The sequence below is a fragment of the Argopecten irradians genome, chromosome 9 (assembly GCF_041381155.1).
Source record: "Argopecten irradians isolate NY chromosome 9, Ai_NY, whole genome shotgun sequence".
In the NCBI taxonomy this organism is placed as follows: Eukaryota; Metazoa; Mollusca; class Bivalvia; order Pectinida; family Pectinidae; genus Argopecten; species Argopecten irradians.
Genome location: NC_091142.1, coordinates 7,407,762 through 7,431,243, shown reverse-complemented (window position 1 = coordinate 7,431,243; position 23,482 = coordinate 7,407,762). Strand labels below are relative to the sequence as shown.

The following is a 23,482-nucleotide window of genomic DNA, read 5'->3' as shown; positions in this document are numbered from 1 at the left end:
ACAACACAGGAATTATACACTGTAAAATTATTGTTTTTTTTATGCCTTATGTGTGTTTAGATGGAAAAACACCTGTAGAAATCACTTTACAATACTAACAATACAGTAAAAATGCGAAATGAAATTGTAGACCACAACTTCATAGTCTGATCGTATGTACACAATTCACTGCATAGTAGATATACAGATACTGATTTTTGGCAGTACTTCCAAAAATCATTTCCAGATCTATATTGTACCTGTACAATTAAAACCTATACATTGTAAGTATTGTAAATCTCAAAATGTTAGTAATTGTTGGTGTTGAATACAATTAAAAGTTCTTCTAGATTAATGAGTATGACAATTACGGCACATATAACTTTTATATGGTTTTGCGATTAAATGATATCCCATCCCAAAGTCTTCGGTCTCTTTGAAATTACAATGTACTGCTTATCAAGGGCAGTGCATGAGTTGTAGACATAATCGATTTCTCTTCTTGAAATGAAATGATTTCATATATGTTGTGTGTATTCTTTAAATAAAAACAAATGAACATTATTGAACTTGAAGAACAATTTATCTTCAGTTTCAAGACCGTTTATCTCGGTGATAGAGGAGGATAGAGACATCATCGAAACTACTTTCGCGCTAATTGATTGACGTTCAGCAGACTACATGAATTTCTATTTATTTCACATAAATGTATTATATTAAAACAAAACCTTATTAATAAACGAAAATACTTTTATCACGATTAAAATCATCAGAATTATAAAATATCGTATGTTAACAGAAAATATATATATGTATGTGGATATTCATCGCGACAAACTAATTCTGGAAAACTATTGACAGTCAGGTTAGAGTTATTGGCCTTGATTACAACAGTGTATAAACTAATAAATATTAGACGGTACTGGTAATTCCGCTTTACCACAATGCTCTACGATACACTCCGATTAGCTTTTGTACTACATTGTATTTATTGTACTTTCTAGTAAATTGTTGGTCTTAGATCATTAGATCAAAAATACCTCTGTGCGTAAATTGATTAGATTAATTACGTTATCATGTAAGTAAGCAACACAACATATATTTAAGTTTGTTAATGTCAAATATATGGAAATAGTTATAACTATTCAAAACAATGGTTTAAGAACTCAACAATGGGTTAAGAACAAATACATAATCATTTTTACTTCCGTTACTTGCATTGATTAAATTGTATCGAAATATTACATGGAAAAATGGAAAATACTGGTCCTTTAAAACGATTTTATTGAAAAAAAGAAAAACACAGATACTTGATATGTATGCTTTTTAATTTCATAACACAAACAAATAGGGGAAAAGGCAGAAGTCATGGTAATTACAGACATGTGCATGTCATGGGAAGTACAAGGATATGGTTGTGAATAATAATCTTACGCTTTCTCATTTTATAATATAAAGAAAATACTGAATAAACTATCTTATTTTCGTGATCAAGGGTTCTTCATGGCAATCATGCATTCATATACTTTTACAATTATACACAAAAAATTGAATTAGCCTTTGAGCTCTATCGCAAAATTACGCAAAAATTTGTATCGCGCGAAAATATGGGTTTACAGTTCTTTTTAAACAAGTATTTGTCTACCGTACATCTCTTTTTGAACTTGTCGATAATACTAAGCAGTGGATCTTTTCAATTATGGATATTGAGTCACTTTTTCCAATAATTAATTTCAACAATATAGTTTCCACAACCAACTAAGCAATGGGTTTTTTTCAATTCCACAACAGTGGTCCAACTTTATTTGCATCCGTTTAACACATACTGTCGATAAGAAGTAAAGATTAGGCTGAGGAGGAAAACCAGAGTATCAGGAGATAATCCACCGCACAACGACTTTTACCCGACAGGATACATATGAACAGGACCATTACACTTGTTAAAGACGCTTCATCGCCGACGAAAGTAATTTATTTTGATCAAAAACATGAGCAGGCGAATTTGTAGTTTTCTTCAGTAACAACTGTTACATACTTTACAATATTACCATCACTGCAAAGTTTGATTCTCTTATTTTACTTCAATATTATATGTATTTAGCATGATTAATTGCATCCTGAAAAAAAAATAATATTGACACTATGTACGTCCTATATGGAATGAGGTACTGATTGCGAAGACACCAAAAGCAAACCAAATTATTCAAAATGTATTTTTGTGTTTATTAGACCTAATTATGTATTAACGATTAAGCCAAGTATTGTCCATACGATAAATAATGTTCAAGCTCTGTCGATGATACTCTATGATATTAGACCTTTAAAGTTGCTCCATCGCTGACAAATTTTTAGCAATAATAAATTAAAAATCGGGAACAGACGAATTGGTATTTTCCTTCAGTAACAAAAGTTACTAACTTGCGTCTTGAATAAATCATTGTCACTAGTCCTAAATGGAATAAAGTACTGATTGCGCATGCACAAGAAGCAAAATAGTTTATTCTATAGTATTTTTTGTTACTTAGACATAAATATACGCCATTTAACACTAATTATTGTTCAAATGATGAGTATGTTCTGTCAGCGGCGGAGCATCGTTTTAACTTTAGATATATTGTACCCTTAAACACATGAAATAAAGACATGTTAATAATAAAGATATGTTTAACAAAACAAAAACAAAAAACCCCATGAAATATGATTTTACTGATACGTTTTTAAGAAGTTGATTGATTCAGCATTATAGATTTCCAGCTTATATTCTTTCTTCAGATTGAATTAAGTTGACGTTTGCCTGGGACCAGGACTAGATCTGCCAAACAGATAGCCTAGCGTTTTCAACCTCTGTGGCCTGTGAAACAAAGTGAAAAAATACTTAGTTTTAAAAAACACTATTATACACATACATAAAACATACTGAAAGTAAGAAAATAGTAAGATAAATAAGTACACTGTATTTTCCGCGTATGGGTCTTTGTCATGGGGACTAAAACATATCTGCATTACTACGTTTATGCCCAGTGTAGTGTTTGTTACTTTTTGTTTTGTATCAGCCATACCTACGATAGATCTGATGCCAAAAAAGGTCAAAACCACATGACCTTCATACTAGACCAGAATTTGTTAGTTACCTTTTGACTTTTCGTATTAAGGTATAGATGAATTGATATTTATAGGCATATAAGAAGTCACTAGTTTAAACGGGGTCTTAACCATTAAGGAAACAGAATAGGCCAGAACACAATCGAAAACATAATAATATGATATTGTGACTATAAATCATTTTCTCATTGAAATGTTATTTTTACGGTATTTTGTGTAAGCAAATTCTAAATATACAAACTTCCTTAACGATCACCTCTTTATAAATACCAACTGCTGAATAAGACCACTTTTATAGGGTCCCGTATTGATATTTTCCATTATAATTCAAGTTATGTCTGACCGCCCGGCTACTTGCGCGGTCTTCAAAGACAAGTTTGACTTTATATCACAGGTACAAATACATTGTACTTGGGTGGACTTTATAAACAGGTTTGACTGTATATTACAGGTTCAGATAATTGGGTGGTCTTTATAAACAGGTTTGACTGAATATCACAGGTACAGATACTCAGGTGGTCTTTATAGATAGGTTTGACTGTATATCACAGGTAAAGATACTTGGGTTTTATGGACAGGTTTGACTGTATATCACAGGTACAGATACTCAGGTAGTCTTTATCGACAGGTTTGACTGTATATCACAGGTACAGATACTCAGGTAGTCTTTTTCGACAGGTTTGACTGTATATCACAGGTACATATACTTGAGTGGTCTTTATAGACAGTTTTGACTGTATATCACAGGTACAAGTGCTTGGATGGTCTTTATAGACAGTTTTGGCTGTATATCACAGGTACAGATACTTGGGTGGTCTTTATAAACAGGTTTGACTGTATATCACAGGTACAGATACCTGAGTGTTCTTTATAGACAGGTTTGACTGTTTATCAAAGGTAGATACTCAGGTAGTCTTTATAGACAGGTTTGACTGTATATCACAGGTACAGATACCTGAGTGTTCTTTATAGACAGGTTTGACTGTATATCACAGGTACAGATACTTGGGTGGTCTTTATATACAGGTTTGACTGTATATCACAAGTACAAGTGCTTTGATGGTCTTTATAGACAGTTTTGGCTGTATGTAGTTACTTGTTGAGCCGTCAAATATGTTAAACTTACGTTTTTGCAGGTGGCAGGTACATCAAACACCTTTTCGTCTTTAATCCCAAGAGTTAAAGCAGAATAGCCTAAGGTATACCAGTATTCCACTGCAGCAATACAAAAAACAACAACCGATAAGTAAGTAATGTTAAAACCATCTATTTGTCATCATCGGAAAACTATCATTTTGGATTGGTCAATATAAACAACAATAAAAATGATAAAAGATATTAACATTAAAGGCACACTACCTTTCCAAACAGCTTTTGATTTTGAAAAATAGAACGTCTAACGAAATTGATGATTTTGTAAAGTTGTTAAAGTTATTAGCTTAACGTTAATACTACATTTAACTTCACCTTATGAACAATTTGATTAGAAAACAAATTATATATTAATTTCTTATAACACGGGTCGTCTTGCGTTTCCCGACGTCGTCCTAATTACCACGCGTGACTTTAATTGCATCAGACAGAAAAACAGCGACACATTCATCTTCCCTGTTAACATCTTGCATTTGTTTGGTGTGGTAATCTCGTCTTATGCTACCGATACAAATTTTCTGATGTTATTATTGTGTTAAAGAAACTTTATTTTTTTTGTTTCGGAAAGGTAGTGAGCCTTTAACATATGAGATCGATTTTGTCGACATTGTTAAAATCTTGATTTTTTTTGGATTGTGTAGTATTTTGTTCCCATATGAAAATAACAGCTGTTAATTAAAGGTACATACCTACATCGAAATGGCTTTTAATTTTAAATGGGAAAGTGACACATGTAAAATATGTGTATAGTCTCAAACGTTATCATCTTACCGTTTATACTATACTTTCCACAATTTTCTAAACAATTTGATCGAAATACTGTAAATCAAATGTTCATTTGCATAACGCGGGTCGTATTGTATTTCCGTCGTCTTCCTAATTACCTCGGGTTCGTTGACTATCACTGTGTCTGACGGCGAAACAGGAAAATGAACACCGAGTGACAACTTGGATTGCACAGAAAATCTAGTGTTTTGTGTTATAGTCGCTTAGCGATTGGTCCCAAAATAAAATATGCATAACGGAAGAAAACAGAGGAACCTACATTTGCAATATGAGAAACATCCATGCAGAACCTTTCCAAAAATTAAATATGCATAACGGATGAAAAAACAGGAACCTATATTTGAAATGTGAGAAACAACCATTCAGAACCTTTCAAGAAATAAAATAAGAAAAAGTATTAACAACTGATCGGTTAAGGACAGATTATGAATGGCGGGCGATAGACCGATCGCCAGTGTATCCATTAAATATCGTTACAAATTTCCTTGTACATATGTATAGACAATACAAAATGCAAATTCAAATGCGGTTACAAGGAGCTTTGATTGACAGCTGGCTGGGTCCGTCAATTTGAATCGCCAACTATTACCTAATAGGCCATGGGCTAGTAGGGTCCCACATGCACCCCCCCCCCAAACCTCCGAACCAATATTTTTCTTAACCCTTATGACCCACTGATCACAAATCAAATTGTTAACATTGCATAAGTTGGGATGAACTTCCGGTTATGACGTCATCAAGATGGCCGCCATCTCGAATTTCACTAAAAAATGAAAAATATTCATAACATTGACATTTTTAAACCGAAGTAGACAAATGAGGTATCAAAATGACCACAATAGAACAATAAAAACATATGAGGACCAAATAAGCAAATATATGTAGTGATTTTTACGCAAGAAGTGAAAAAATAGGATTTTAAGCTCAAAAATGGTAATTTTTTAGTAAATTTTTCATATTTTGCTTGACGCAGCAAAAATGTTTTCCAACAGCAAACTGTTATTTCTAATTAGTTTTTTGTCCACTTATAAACAAGTTTAAACAAAAACAACAACAAAAAACAATGTTAACATTGTATAAGTTCCGGTAATGACGCCATTACATATTTTTTGTTTTTGTTGGAGTTTTTTATTGATTTATCGATTGATAAGAGATCAAAAAACTGATTACGAATAATATTTTGTCGTTGAGAAACATTTTTGCTGCGTGAAGACAAATATGAAAAATTTGCTGAAAAATTACCATTTTTGAGCTTAAAATCTTATTTTTTCATTTCCTTCGTACAAATCGCTACACATATTGGATTATTTGGTCCGGATATGTACTTGTTCTATTGTGGTCATTTTGATACCTCATTTGTCTACTTTGGTTGAAAAATGTCAATGTTATGAATATTTTTCTTTTTTTAGTGAAATTCGAGATGGCGGCCATCTTGATGACGTCATAACCGGAAGTTCATCCTAACTTATGCAATGTTAACTTCTTTTTTTTTTTTTTTTTTTTTTGGGGGGGGGGGGGGGTTGCATGTGGGACCCTCCTAGCCCATGGCCTATAAGGGAAGCCTTCCACCAATATTACTACTATCAGATATTTGTTCAAACTTCATAAAAGAGAGTAACAAATAAATTATCATGTGTTATATAAAAAATTAACTGTACCAGTTGGGCCTACATTTCCATTTAATATCTGAGAGATAAGGACACAGTCGTCGGTCACGAAATCTGTTACTTTGATACCATGTAACGTATACGTATATACTCCCCCTTTCAGTTTGGTAGCGCCAGATCCCATGACCATCGGCTCGTATGTGGCATCATCTTCAAAACACAAATACAAATGTACGGGTAGTAACATTCAGCTAATTAAAAAAGGCAAAAAAAAATCTATTCCACTAACAGCTTATCACTTTATGCGGATTGTCAACGAAATTTTGTAGCAAAACAAAAACTGATCAATACTATCTGTAGGGAGGAAATAGGAATGTATACATTTTTGCTCTCATACCCGCGGGTGAAATACTGACTAGTCTAGATCTCATGCAATACACTCATGTCGCCTGAGACTTTAACACATGGCTACATGTACCCATGCAATAAAGCCTCGTGACGTCACGGCCACAACAAAATCACTATTGTCTCGGTAAGATTTTAACCTTTTTTTAATGAAATAATAATCTACGGCTGCTGATGCAAATTGATCAGTGTCAAACATCTTTTGCGGATTCAGTGAATATTGTAAATACACAACGAGTGTTTTGATGAACATGATGAACAACAGTCACGCGTTGGGAAATTTGTTTATCCCATAACTTTACCTCGATATTTATACCATGGTGACAATTTTCTCATCTTCAATCAGGGAAACTTGCCACCATACAATGTATGATATCTTTCCGCCATAAAATATAGTGCCTAAATAGAGAGCCAATATATATTGTTTAATACTTTAAAGATGCTCCACCGCTGACAAATAGTATGTTTCTCTATCAAAAGCAGGAACAGACGATTTAATATTTTTCTTCAGTTACAGAAGTTACTTACTTTACACCATTACCAACATTGAAAAGTTTGAGCTTCTAATTTTACTTCAAGTTAAAAATATGCAAAATAATTAATTGCATCCCGAAAAAAATCCGTGGCACAATATCCTATATTGAATGAAGTACTGATTGCGCATGCACCAAAGGCAAAATAAATTATTTCATATTATTTTTTTGTGTTAATTAGACATATATATACACGATTAAACGCTAATTATTGTTCAAATGATGAATATCATTTATGCTCTGTCGGCGGTGGAACATCTTTAATAAGCAATTACCTGTTATACAGTAAATACAATGCTATCTAAAAGAAAATGTGCTATGGAAAGTATCAGACAATCGGAATCAAGAGATCCTAGTGTTAACCTATCAGGGGCGCCGTGAGTGCTTACACACTTGAGTGTGTGAACATAAATGATTTATATCACATGGTTTTTCTATTGCAAAACATGCATAGTTACGGGATAAATAATGTTTGTGTTTATATCAGATTGACGGTCGATCGTTCATTCTGCTGCTAATGAAGATGACATGTCTACGATCTAGTAATAAATAAAAATGTAGATCATCTACTAGTATATATCGAAAAAGTATCTGACCTTTTGTTCAACAAAGGAAATTAACCCAAAGTGAAGAGTACCTATTCACATTTACCTGGTATGCAATTGGGCATGGGAGACTTCAGCGGATTTTTAAAGCATTTTCCATTTCTCACGTTGTATTGAACTCCCTACAATGGAAAGCATTACATTAATTTGATAATACGATATTTGTAATATACATGTAATTGGGTTTCTTATCTATTTTATATTATGGGTTACTATCACTGCCGTAATACTAACCCCTAGACTATGTCATAACATGCTGAAACAACCAAGCCGACATATTTCGATACACGATTAAAACAATGAAGAACAATATTCTTCGGGCTCAAAGCAATTATGTCTCAAAATGAATATATTTTGTGAATTTTGATTAATTGCTGAAGAAATTGACGTGAAATGATAAGGTATGTTTATCATATATATAATCTTAAGACAGCATCATAGAATCTTTATTTGTTGATTTGTTTTTAAATCATCACTGAAAGCGCAAATTTTAACCTGGAAACAATGACCAGTCATACAACAGCTGTATATTACACCTACTCTGCTACCGTTTTCATGACAATTCTATCATTCAACTGTTCTCTCTTCTTCAGGAGAAACTTACATCGCGGTAGTCTTTCAGTTCGATTTCGATTGTTGGAGGAGATTCATTTATACTTGTTTGGGATACTGTCGCTTGCTTCTGGAGCGTGGCATCATACGAAATATTCAGGTTCGTCTATAGGGAGAAAAAAAACAGGACATTTTACTTTGTGTACATACGATTCCCTCACATGATAGTAGCAATAATCTATTTTAACAAACGATAGTAATGAGAAACTAAACAGCAACTTGAGCCTGTCATCATAGAAGCCTACTATCGATCAATCCACTTCACTTCATTTCGTCTTGATTCTAGTTGATGAAGATGCGCCCTGTGAAACTTTGTTTCAATAAAACACGTATTCATGTTGTTTCTTAGATCAGAATTACCAGATTGGTCTTAAGAGACACCAGTAGATATGAAAGTTTTACAGCTTCGGTGAAATTTATATCAACAACTTCTATTCCGCCTTGCATATAAAAATATATCAGGAACCTTCGGCACGAGAAAATACCATATTTTATTGTTTACGGAAAATGCCGAAGTTTCTCGATCTAACAAATGTAGGTTACCGAATCGGCCGAGGTTTAATGATAATCGCCACTTCTTTAGTTTGATGGCTTGGAGACGACTTACCGACTGAAAATACGTTTTGCCACCAGTCTCTACGAGACCAATCATACCTCCCGGCGACTGAAACTTTTGGGGGAAACAGCATTTTCGTGGAGCCTGTTGAACAGGATCGACTTCAAACAAAGGAAAAATATTGTTAGTATTGTACATTTTACACCTTGAAACAATTCGAAATTGAGGTTTCGAGTTAAGTCAATTTAAAAAGGCTAGAGACCTGCTCTTATAATCTCAAAATCTCAACTGTTTTTCTCCAAATTAATTTAGAAAGACGCAGAGAAAAAATAGCATTAATAACATAATTAATTTGATGATTTAATCAATTCGATGATTACCATACTAATTTTCTTAAAAAATAATTACTGCGAACCACAGATAAGTTTCCTCTAAAAAGGGAATCCACTTTGAAATTACGTATTCCGGTTAAGGTATATATATTAAAAATATGTATTGCAAATGCGCAATACAAAACATCATGTTTCATTGTCAGAAAACTGCTTGTGTTACTGTAACGAGGTATGTGATTAAAATGTAAATATATCCTGAACGAGACATATGTGAAAGGGGAGACAATCTCATTAAAAATACAGAAAATAACATAATCAAATTGAGGAGAAATAAACCTTTGCGTACATGTATTGCATTTGCGCAATACAAATCAAATTTTAGTGTCTGAAATCTGCTTACATTACTATATTAAGACACTTTATATGACCAACATAGACTTTCCCTGTTCACCTCCATTAGTAGTTATGCAAATCATAACCATATTGATATCAATATTCTTCTTCAAGGCTGTCCTGACTGTGATAAAACTATAAACAGACAGTTACTTCATGATGTTCACCTATATATAGGTAAATCTAGACGTTTTAATCTCTATATGATTTAAATTAGCCATGACATAAGTTTTTGACATAAGTTTTGAAATAAGCTTTTGAAATTTAAAGATTCTCTTTAAAAAAAAAAAAAAAAAAAAAAAAACAACATTTGAATAACGTTGTATAAATTCTACTCTAATTATCCTCTGATAAAGATATACTTGGAGTATTTTGTTGAGCATGGTTGTTTTAATACGGTTACTTTGTTTTATTCTATATACAGCATACACTTATCTTATTAAAAGTATATACATGTATATTTTCAATTATTTTCAGGAAATTTAACAGTATTGAGAGCAATGACAAGTGTATATATATACACATGGACTGTTGGTCATTGTCTGTCAATATCTGAGTAACATTTGGTCTAATTAGTAATATAACATGTTCTTGTATTAAAATTATAACTGTATTTGTATTATGTGTGTTGTGTGAATGGAGTATGCAAAAGAGTTATCTCCCTTTATCTGTTGAAAAATTTCATTTCAAAACTTAAATATAATATCTATAATTGATGTAAGTTTAAACTATTACTTTTGCCACCATTGGAGAGAATTTATATAGGCTTTGCCTGTTATTTAATCCATTTGACTTGTAACATCTTTGTCAATAAAATTTGTTGAAATGAAAATATTAAGACATAGAAAAAGTCTATGCTAAAATTGTAAGGATATCCCGAACGAGATACATGTCCAAGGCAATCAGTTAAAATACAGATCATTGTTAAATAAGATTAAGGGGTTACCTTTAATTGGTTCGGGTTGCATCAGGTTTTTCAGAAGCGTGGCCCTCATTTTCCCTCTTGCAACTTAATTATGAAAAAATATAAACAAATATTGATAACATACAAAAAACTGCAGCACAATTTTGCACGTAATCCGAGTGCACTATCGAGATTTTCTCTATACTAGATTGTTCATAAAATTGTCACATGAAATCATAAACTAATGCAATAAATAAATCTATATATAAATGACGAAGTATGCATGTTTTTTGTGTTTCGTTTTTACGTTTTCAGTGAATTTGTCTTATTTTACGTTTTGATGGATTGCAACGTGAAAATAAACACAACGCGACATTTAAAATGCAACGTGAAAATAAATAAAACGCGATATCTAAAATGTGTAACAGTTATGTATTTGAAACAAGAATTCTTCTTCACCTTTTCTTCTTATAAAGATCTCGATCCCACCCAAACTACCGTTTTCCTCTTGAAAATTTATTCAAATGACATCTAATCACAAGTAACATGACTATAGCGCAAGTAGGTAGCCAATCAAATAAGACTATCTCTGAACCTTCGGCTTATCGTAAGATACATTTTCAATAATTTGTCTTATTTCATGTATTGATGGATTGCAACTTAAAATTACTGAATACAAAGCGACATTTGTAATTCAACTTGAAATTAAATACAACGCGACATTTCAAATGCAACGTGAAAAAAATACAACACAACATTCAAAACGCAACGTGAAAATAAATACAACGTGACATTTATTTGAAATGCAGCATAAACATAAATACAACGCGACATTTTTAATGCAATGTGAAAATAAATACAACGCGACATATATTTAAAATGTAACGTGAAAATAAATACAACGCGATATTTATAATGCAACTTGAAAACAATTTATTCAACACGACATTTAAAAATTCAACTTGAAATTAAATACAACGCGACATATATTTAAAATGCAACGTGAAAATAAAACAGCAACATTTAAAATGCAACTTGAAAATAGATACAACACGATATTCAAAATGCAACGTGAAAATGAATACAACGTGAAAACTAAATTGTTTACAGATGTTATCATGTATACCTCTCACTGGATCTGTGTCGTGTTTACATTCTGCTGGAACGTCGAAGACCGAAGGATCTTTAATCCCGATTGTAGTACCGTTATATCCGAGTGACAAAGCATATGGACCTTGTAAAAGGATAAAGTGTTGATCACATGTGCCTCATTAAATAGTTTGAATATTTACAAAAAAAACAACAGAAAATTAAGTTCCAAATGTACAGAAGTTCTATTAGAATTATTGAAAACAAATTGCGCAGATTTTTTTATCTTTAAGAATAATATTTTAATTGTGTAGGAAAAATATTTCAATAAGGAAAAACAGATAAGACCTCAACAAGTCCAAACAAAAAAATCCATAGACATTGAAATGATTTGGAAAGCTAAATGAATGAAATGTAAGTGGCTGTCTTATATAAAATGAGTTACATATAACACAGTGAAAGGCAAGATATAGGACAATTACAGGTAATGATCACCATAATCTGGGAGTTAAAGTACAGAAACAACAATGGATGACATCACAACTATGTTTTAAATATATTAAAGATAACAGAAAAAATAACAGAGTATATCAAAACTGTTTTAAAATGTTATTTAAAGTACAGAAACAAGAATAGAGTACATCAAAAATATGTTTTATACATATTAAAGACAACAGAGGTACTACTTCGGGTGTATGAGAGAATACTTAATGAGTAATTACGCACTGGCTCCTGCCATATTGATTGTTGTATTTGAGAAGGGCACACAGCCATCTGACACAAGCAGAGAGGTGATGATCCCAGCGGGGTCAGCCAATACGTAATTCATCACATTTATCTTATTGTCACCTGTTCCAAAATACATAGGGATGGCAGGTGGGGCAGAGTCTGAAAGAATAAAAACCACAGTATACAAGTTATTCAGAGACGAGGTGTATAACTTTTGCGACTCTACAAAATTATCGATGTTGTATTACATTCCAATTTAAAAATTAAAATCCGTTTCGGAAAGGTAGTGGACCTTTAAAGGCCCCAATTTGACACTCACCTTTGAAACTGATACAGTATACAAAGGCAAAATATCTTCAGGTCAATTTGGCCCGAAAAAATCTTGACCTGAAAATGGCTTAAAATTGAGGTCAATTGAATATGTAGAAATTCATTATGAATTGTTGGTCAAGTTTTTGACCCTGAATTGACTTTTTTGCTCTTTTCATGTACTTTTGACTTGAAATGTTCACATGAAATTGACATGAATTTACCTAAAGACATTTTGCCTGTATATAATGATTTACCTGGAATGCAAAACGGCTGGAAAGGTCCCGTCAGTTTCGTTTTCGTACACGTGCCTTCCGATACAGTATACGCCATCCCCTAGAGAGTATTTACACAAGCTCTTAGTCAAGCAGTTTTGTCATTAGTTAATTGATAATAATTAAGCATTATTCTCAATATTATATGGGTTTAAAGTAAAAAATGGAAGGTCATTCTTCGTAGACGCAAAGAATGTCCATCAATTTTTTTGTTCATGACTTCATAAACCCAAAAGATATTGAGAATAATAGTTATAATTTACTTTAGATGACTGAATCAGTTACTTGTTACCTGATTTTACTTGCTTTCACAATAAAAAACAAAGTAATTGGTAGATAAGTCCAAACTGTCTAGATTAACTTAGTTAATTATTTATGTACTGTTAGTATCTAATAGTAAAATTAATTCATTTTGTATATACTAGTAGATAATAGTATCTTATAAGTCTATCAGTTACTACGTAATTCATATATATTTTTTATTTTTCCAAAATCTTCATTTTGTCGTACATTTCGCCACATGCATACGTTTGATATTGGTTTCAATATTTTGTTCATACTTACGGCTGCGTAGTCCATAAGTGAGAGTTGCGCGATCTGTTGCTGTCCTCGCATGATTGAAAACTCATTCATTATCTTCCTAGCGTTAGCATCATAGGACGTTCGTGCTTCTCCCTGTAAAACGAAGTTTAATCTATAGTACAATGAAAGCAAATATACAGTAAAGCCGGCTGTTTTCGCGGTTAATTTGTTCGCGATATGGACTCAAACGAGAAAAATGAAATTTCAGCGGTTTTTACATTTTCGCTAGCTGGCAATATAAAGGTATATATAATTCTTTCTTTTCTCGAATTTTTCCGAATAAAGGGTTCACGGCAATAGCAGTAATCCGCGAAAACGCGAAACTATCAACCTCGCAACAACCATGTTATCTCCCGTGTATGTATGTGGTGTCTTGCGTATGTGAAGTGCGATGAGACTGTTTTGGGAAACCGTGTTATATTCATGTTGTGTCTTCTGATATAGTGGAACTCTTGCCCTTTTTATAGTGCTATATCACTAAAGCATGCCTCAGAAGATACCAAGCAACACACCCTGCCAAACATCACTAGTAATATGAGTTTAAAGATAATCGCAGACTCATCATAAACTCGAGACATCGTGTTACACCCAGGTCAGGAAATGGAGTTTGCAAGAAATTACGGGGTATCGAACACATCCTCGCATTTCAGAGGACCTTTGTCGTCTGTGTTCAGACGCAGGTGTACAGGTAGGTCATAAACTAGTCCGCTAAACCTGCCTATATTATTAGGCTTTTTTTTAATTTTTTTTTTTTTTGCCTAATATATAGTCAGCTCGCGGGTACCTCTTAAAAATGTGAAATCGTAGGCCAGATTTGGCCTACGCTACGTCAGCGGCATATTTCTAATATATCGTCCATGCAATGCCGGGAAAACGTACACATACCTTTATATTGGGATTTTATGTACTCCTTTGCCCCCATGTTACATCCCATTTATGAAATTAAACAACTGTGTACAATGAAATACTTCCGAGACCCTTCTATTTCACACATTTGTAATGGCCGCCGTATACACATTTAGTAGAGCAAACGGCAGCCAATCAACTTCGCTTCCGGTTTTATTTTTAAATATCCACGTGTAGTTGAAAGATAAACAAAATTCTACCGTGTATATGCTACATGTATATGCAACGTGAATATCGCGAAAGTTATGCGGTACCAGCAATAGTCGTGTTCAATTTGAATATTTGACAACATGTCGTGTATGTCGACCATGATTTTACTTTAAAAACTCTAACTGGCTAGCATTCTGTTTATCTTTCAACTACACGTGGTTTTTTAAAAATAAAAACCGGAAGCGAAGTTGATTGGCTGCCGTTTGCTCTACTAAATGTGTATACGGCGGCCATTACAAATGTGTGAAATAGAAGGATCTCGGAAGTATTTCATTGTACACAGTTGTTTAATTTCAGAAATGGGATGTAACATGGGGGCAAAGGAGTACATAAGATCCCAATATAAAGGTATGTGTACGTTTTCCCGGCATTGCATGGACGATATATTAGAAATATTCCGCTGACGTAGCGTAGGCCAAATCTGGCCTACGATTTCACATTTTTAAGAGGTACCGCGAGCTGACTATATATTAGGCAAAAAAAAAAAATAAAAAAGCCTAATAATATAGGCAGGTGTACAGGTAGGTCATAAACATGTAAATAACTACAAAAAATGGCCAGGCAAAGTGAATTTTATTAGCATTAAAAACATTCAATACAGTTCTGACCATTATATTCGTTAGAAAGCTTCAATTTACATTAAGCTGGTCATGTCTGGTGTTATTAACTATGTTTGTAAACATAAATATTAAACACTGTTTAACCCTGAAAAGTACACCCTTGATGCTACAGGGGTTACTATTACTGTCGTTATATCCACCCCTGGAATATGTCATAAAGTCAAAGATTGTTATTTATTGTGCAAATTATAACAAAAAAAAACATGTTTATATGGAATATAATGTTTGGCATTCAACAGCTCACACTGCTGAGACAGAAATTGAAAACTTTACGGAGAGAAGAAAACTTCTGCTAGGCCAATGAGAGTACAAGACTCTTTCATACGTGGATATGAAGGATAGGGATATTCTACCCTCGGGATCACAAACATTTTGTGATCCCGAGGGTAGAATATCCCTATTCTTCATATCCACGTATGAAAAGAGTATTTTTCTCTCATACCCCGACGTTTTCTTGCAATTTTACTTCTATTAATTTCCACCATTTTAAAATAAAATCGAAAAAAACGCGACTGCAAGTCAAATCTCCATACATAAAAAATTCGTGATATTTTCAACCCAGATCCCGTTGTTTGTATCTTTTAAAGTAAATTCAGCTTAAATTAAAAAAGAAATTGTTAAAATTGTGCCTAGAAAACAGTAGGGTATGCATGGGTATCCATGCAATACAGCTTCAGGCGACATGAGTGTATTGCCCTAGACCAGCCAGTATTACACGTGTAGGTATGAGAGATTATCATATAAAAGCTGAATTTATTTCGTCAAAAAACAAATGGATCAATTTCAGATATAACGCAATTAGTGAATGCATTTACATATATGCAAAAAATTCTGTTTAGAATCATAACTTAATCGTATGGGTAGGTTTTATGCAAAGGTCAGAAATTTGTAAAGCTGGTTTGACCTGCCAAGGACGTATAAATCCTTGGACCAGAAGACATTCAACAACCCGATCGGAGTCGGGTTTTGAATAACAAAATAAAAAAAATCCTTGATATAATATTCATGTATATGTGGATCCAAACACCGCAGATATACAACGTACGTGGGTTATTATGTACATTTTATTGTGTATTATTATGCAGAAATCGCGCAGAGATGTTCATTTATCTACGACAGGTACATCAATATATGCATGGTATAAATCCCTATTTTCAAGCGTATTCCAAACTCATATCTGTGATTGAGGATAATATTAAATAGGTATCGGATATGTACACAGGTATTTGTGTCTTCAAAATCGATCAGATATTTACTAATAGGACGTATATTTACTATAAGGTTTATGGCATGGCAGACACGAAAATCGCCACTCTCTATCTTATGCAAGTAGAGTACGTCCCGTTGTCCTCGTGACGTCACATGTCATGGGTCCCGAATCGAGGTCAGTGGCTTGGGGCTTCAGGTGTGTTTTAGAGAAAAGTCGCATTATCTCTAATATCTCTAATCGCTATGAAACTCGTACTTTCTCCATTCTTAATTTTATCCAATGACGCATTTATCAAGCCTTATATACCAAACCATTCCGTGTACACTTTAATCAGTCGACGTGGCATTGTTAAAATACATGCACACATTTATTTACTTCTACTAGATATGCATATATGTAGCCAAACATAAAAGGAAGAAAGAATGGGTAATAACTTTAAGATAATATTATATTTAATGGGGGTCTACTATGAGAGTTTTAGTATTTAATCAATCGACATGAAGTCATAATAATAGCAAATGTTGTTGCCTGTATATAATCATTATAGTAAGCAACAACATTTGCTATATAAATACATGTGTAGTCATGCATAAACAAGGAAGAAATTATGGGTATAGTAAGATAAAACATATGTAATACTGAAATAAGGGCTTTAAAGAAGTTCAAAAGAAGCATTCATAGATAACATTTAAAATCATGAAATCATTCATCCGTGCAAAAAAAAACCCACCCAGGTGAACAATGACCCGTCATCTCGTGATCAAGGTCATTAATAAGGATTCTATTGTATCTTGATATTTATCTTATCAAACTAACAAGACTTATTGCGAATTATATCTCTAATGATGACGTCAAAAACGTTCACAGCGACGTCATAAATATAAATCTTGTGACATATTTACCATTATCCCTCTTAAATTATAGTATGCATGAAAGAAACTGACCAAATCATTGATGCTTATTAGTTACAAGGATAATACCCACTGAAAGATGATTCATAAATCTTCCAGTTGGCGACCTTGTGCAAAGCATTATCATCCTAAGGCATAAACAGCTTTGTACGGAAGTAAAGACTAAATTTCGAAATTTCATTTTCAATCTCGATCAACAAATTAAATATCCTTAATCTCGACCAAAAAAACATTTATCGAGTTTTATCCACATTCTAATGAATTTATTAGGGTATGAAAATCCCTTTGGATATGGAGTTTCTAATAATTATTCATTATTCCTCACTATTTCTGCTTGGCATTCTTTTTCTTTTATTCTGCTGACAATTTTTTGAATCATGTTGAACTCAAATGTAATATTTCACTTCATCCTTTATAAATACATGTGCAAAAATAAAAACAGCTAACATTCAACAATTTCCTGATAGCACCTCCCTTAGCAGGTAATGAGGCCACTAAAACAGACCAGAGCTAGAGTGATCATGATTAGAAATGGTCGCTTGCTGCAATGAAATGTAAACAGACGAGGCTTCCAATTTATACCCAAGTAAATTCACGATCATGTGATTTTGAGTCACAGACACTAACAACCAAAGCACGTTAGCCCTACAGCGAGTCACATGGGTGTATCGTCTGCTACCGGAGAGATAAGGTGACTAAGGATTTCGCAATAAACAGCTGTCGGCTGTTGTTTGTTTTATGTAAATTGGTACTAAACAGGTACTAATATCTATGTAACTAATTATGTTAATCCATATCAATAGAAAATAAATACAGGAATTGAATGATGAAAGTTCTAGTTAATGCAATGTAGAGAATCAGTAAAAACACTGCTGTTAAAAATATATCAAAGTTCTTATTATCTTTTAAGTTCATAATTATAGCTAATCAAGTAATATGCATGCATTTGAATTACTACACTGATGCAGTTTTTTTTATCTATATCATTATAGTAATTTGCCTTAAAGATGCTCCACCGCCGACAGAGCATAAATGATATTCATCATTTGAACAATAATTGGTGTTTAATCGTGTATACATACTATATATATATAATTAACACAAAAAAATATATAAAATAATTTACTTCGCCTTTGGTGCATACGCAATCAGTACTTCATTCCATATAGGATATAGAGGCAGGGAATTTTTTCGGTATGCAATTAAATATTTTTTATATTTTTAACGTGAAGTAAAATTAGAAGCTCAAACTTTTCAATGTTGGTAATGGTCTAAAGTAAGTAACTTTTGTGACTGAAGAAAAATACTAAATCGTCTTCTCCCGTTTTTAATAGTGAAAAATATACCATTTGTCAGCGGTGGAGCATCTTTAACATGAAGGTGAATAGGAATGTCCAAAGAAAACTACTGACTACTATAATATCGGTAGAGTTGGTAACTTCATCATTTGCTAATAATGTCTTTCTTTTTTAAAGATATTATTATTATTTACATATTCAATAAAAGTAAATATTATTTATTTTTCTTACTCACGAATCAAGAAGGGTTTTTTAATATGTTATTTACCACCAAAAGTTAAAAATTTTGAAAATTACAATACTTATACTGGATAATTTTTAATTTGGCCTGTACAAACAAAAGTTCAAAATTAATTTTGGCAGTATTGCCAAAAATTCTTATATTTACGTGTACGGTGCTGTGACACGAGTATGTATACAGTCAAATCATGAAGCCAAGTTGTTGTATTTCATATTTTTACAGTGTTATTATTAAATGCAAAGTGAGTTCTGCATGCATGTTTTCATCTAAACAGATGTAAAGCATGAAAACATGAACTTTTACAATGTATAAATTATGTGTTGTAATTAATGTTTCTAAGGCATCATATATGTTTGTTTGTCTATTTCAATGATTTCCACAGCTGAATTCATCACGCCTCACGGTGTTTTTTCAATAAGAATACATAAGAGAAATTATCATGTCAAAATTTCCACCCAGTTATGGCACATATAACTTTATAATAGAAATAATCATTATTTTCATGGTGATTTTCACACACAGACATTTACAACATATTGTACACATTGGAGGCCGTCTTTAAGTGACCCTGGCCATGAATAGTACGTTGATATAATAAAACAAGCCACGATGACTTCCTAAATGAAGATTTCGATAAACAACTAATATTTCTCTTTAATTTACCATGGAAACAACTATCATTTCTATTAGTAACCACTAAAACAATGATAATTACTATTAAGTAACCATGGAAACAACTATAATTTCTATTCAGTAACCATGGAAACCACTATAATTTCTACCAGTAACTTTGGAAACAACTATAATTTCAATCCAGTAACCATGGAAACAACTATAATTTCAATCCAGTAACCATGGAAACAACTATAATTTATAGTAAGTAACCATATAAACAACTATAATTTCAATCCAGTAACCATGGAAACAACTATAATTTCATCCAGTAACCATAGAAACAACTATAATTTCAATCCAGTAACCATGGAATCAACTATAATTTCTTTTCAGTAACCATGGAAACAACTATTACTTCTATTAAGTAACCATGGACTAAACTATAATGTATATCAAGTAACCATGGAAACAACTATAATGTTTATCAAGTAACCATTGAAACAACTATTATCTCTATCTAGTAACCATGGAAACAACTATAATTTCTATCAAGTAACCATGGAAACAACTACAATGTCTATCAAGTAACCATGGAAACAACTACAATGTCTATCATGTATTGTAACCATTGAAACAACTATGATTTTTATCAAGTAACTATAGAAACAGCTATAATGTATATCAAATAACCAGGAACAAGACTATCAGTTCTATCAAGTAAACATGAAAACTGCTATAATTTCTATCAAATAGCCATGGAACAACTATGATTTCTATAAAGTAACCATGGAAACAGCTACAATTTCTAAAAAGTAACCATGGAAACAACTATAATTTTGGTAAGTAATTTATAGTAAGTAACCATATTTACGTATTCGGTCGGGCCCGAGTAGAAGCCAAATTGTGATCTACAATTTCATTTTACTTTTCAAAAATGATTTTAGTAATTTTAGAATTATTTCCGCTGGTATGTTTTCATTTCAACATACATAAGTCATAAAAGCAATGCATAAACCTTGTGTTGTAACGCTGTTCCGCTGGTATGTTTTCATTTCAACATACATAAGTCATAAAAGCAAGAATTTTCAATGCATAAACCTTGTGTTGTAACGCTGTTCCGCTGGTATGTTATCATTTCAACATACATAAGTCATAAAAACAAGAATTTTCAATGCATAAACCTTGTGTTGTAACGCTGTTCCGCTGGTATAAAAACAAGAATTTTCAATGCATAAACCTTGTGTTGTAACTAATGTTTACAAGGCATCGTACATATATGTCTGTTCATTTGAATGTTTTTCGCAGCTTAATTCATCAAACCGGATGGTTTTCAATAGATTACTGTAAAAAACATAACATGTCAAATCGTTTGCCTTAGATAACTTTACTTCAACCGAACGGATGAATTTGCTTTGAAATTGACTGATTGATTGATTGCTTTGTTTTGTTTGTTGATCACAGTATTGATTACAACACAGCATTGACATTTTTGTAAATAAAGCTTGAAATTAGTAAAACCAGGCATTTGAATTCACTTTTTAAACGTTGTAATAGAGACCACCAACACGCATCGGAAGTTGACTTTTTTCCAGTCAAATGTGTAGGTACATTGGTGGGGGCGGAAAGTGAAACTAATCAGGTGTTTCCGGCGTCTGCCTGAACTTTTACGTTTAAGTTCACATTTGGCAATGTCAAACATAGTCCAACTTTAATCTGTTCAAATTAACTCTTTGCATTAATTAGGCAGATTACATTGGTTGAGATCAAAGGACAAGTTTACCGTAATTTAGTACATTGATTTATTGAAATCTCTGAAAGTTTGTGAATTTTGTGATAAAAATGGATTATTGTTAATTAATAAGTTATTTACAATGTAAAGTTTATATCCGATATTACTGAAATTGAATCTCGTTCTTTCGAAACCTATGGTCAATGTAACTTTGGAAGCAATATTTTCAAATGATACATTGTGTTATGGGAATGAAAATATTTGAATATTAATATAAAATACATATCGTTGGCCGTAGATGAAGTTATCCAAAACACATGCAAGTTTCCCTGCATAATCTATATTAATAGTGGCGATTCATTTCGCTGTTTTGCCACCTGGTGCGGTAATTAGGACGATGTCGAGAAACATAAGACGACCCGCGTTATGAAAATTAACAATTGAATTGATTTATTTATACATTGTAATTACAAGGTGATGGTGTAAAAGCTGATAACTTTTGCAAATCTATAAAATCATCACTCCCTTTTTACATTTTTTTTTACATTTAAAAATCAGACGCCGTTTCGGAAAGGTAGTGAGCCTTTTATTATGCAGAGTTACATTTCGGTATCATATGAGCTGTTACCTTCCTGATCGAATGACAATTATTTCGTAATGACTTAACCATTTCGTAATAATCATAGTCGACAGTCTACAGCATATGACCTCGTTATCTTTTATCGTTATATCTAGATAAACACGATGTTGTCTGCAAAAAGAAGAAAAAATGCAGATAACATGGTACTCTCTGAACTCACACTTAACATTGTGAAATACTGTACAAACATTATAGAATATGCATACATTTGTAAACTAGTATTTTTCCTAATGGTCAAAAGTGTGATTTCTTTATATTTTCTTATTTTTCGGGTGTTCAAAAAACGACTTTCCGAACATATGATTTTTGGCGACTTTTTTCATTGTAAAATACTAAGATCCTCCAACCCAAAAAGCAGAAAACTAATTCTGTTGCAATTATTTGGAGGTTAGGCTTCTATTTTTCATATTTTTACTGGACTACTTCACACACGCTACACTCCACATACATGGGAGGCCGTCCTTACATGACCTTGACTGTTAATAGGACGTTAATTAATCAAACAAACAAACAAACAAATACAGCTCTAATGAGTTTTTGCAGTACAACCAAAAATATTTTTAGTTCTTATTTGTAAAATTAAAACCTATGCATTCAAAGTATTGGAACTGTCAACATGTTGGTAACTTTTGGTGGTGAATAACGTATTAAAACCTCCTCTTGATTCATCACTATATCGTATGTTCGTACCGTGTCTCTGTGATTGTGAAACTTTTCGGTTGTATTTGACGTAATAAGGAGGAGAGAGTTGGGTTTTATCGGCCAAAGGAAATTTGAATTATTAGAATGGCGTTGTTTCACTTTCTTTGTCACTAGTGATGATAACCTTGACCTTGACCTTTGACATGCAGAGTTGACTTTATCTGTGAAGGAACTACTATGTAAGAGTGCAACTTCAGTGCAAGTTATACAATATCGTTGACAATTTAGATATCCTTTTATGGCCTGGGGTGATCCTCTACTTGAAAATAACATGAACGAGGACATTTTTGTTTCGGTACAGAAGTTCATCATTTAACAGTAAAAGATTTTAGAAATTCATACCTTGTATAGTTTTCTTGTTTTATCACTGGGGTTTCAATCAATATCATGTTTCAAACTACATACTAAATTAATTTTACATTTATTATCACAACAACTATTATTATGTAT

General features: G+C 32.6%; 1 protein-coding gene across 1 annotated transcript; it reads right to left on the bottom strand.

Moving 5' to 3' along the window:
- Positions 1-1,288: 1,288 nt before the first annotated feature.
- On the bottom strand, positions 1,289-14,074 carry LOC138331281 (uncharacterized). Its single transcript, XM_069278803.1, has 11 exons — positions 13,933-14,074; positions 13,351-13,429; positions 12,782-12,943; positions 12,093-12,200; positions 11,009-11,071; positions 9,389-9,498; positions 8,774-8,887; positions 8,216-8,291; positions 6,678-6,836; positions 4,208-4,296; positions 1,289-2,830 (listed from the first exon to the last, which is right to left on the bottom strand). Exons 1-11 carry the CDS (start codon positions 13,999-14,001, stop codon positions 2,786-2,788), a joined length of 1,074 nt encoding a protein of 357 aa, XP_069134904.1. The 5' UTR covers positions 14,002-14,074; the 3' UTR covers positions 1,289-2,785.
- Between the last annotated feature and the right edge of the window lie 9,408 nt (positions 14,075-23,482).

Bases quoted from the DNA above. Each gene is read 5' to 3' on its own strand.
- LOC138331281 (XM_069278803.1), bottom strand. From the start codon at position 14,001: ATGAATGAGTTTTCAATCATGCGAGGACAGCAACAGATCGCGCAACTC. The intron at 8,888-9,388 runs GTAAGTCGTCTC...TTCTCCCTATAG, and splicing joins GCAAAACGTATTTTCAGTCG to ACGAACCTGAATATTTCGTA. The intron at 4,297-6,677 runs GTACAGTTAATT...GTATTGCTGCAG, and splicing joins TGGAAATGTAGGCCCAACTG to TGGAATACTGGTATACCTTA.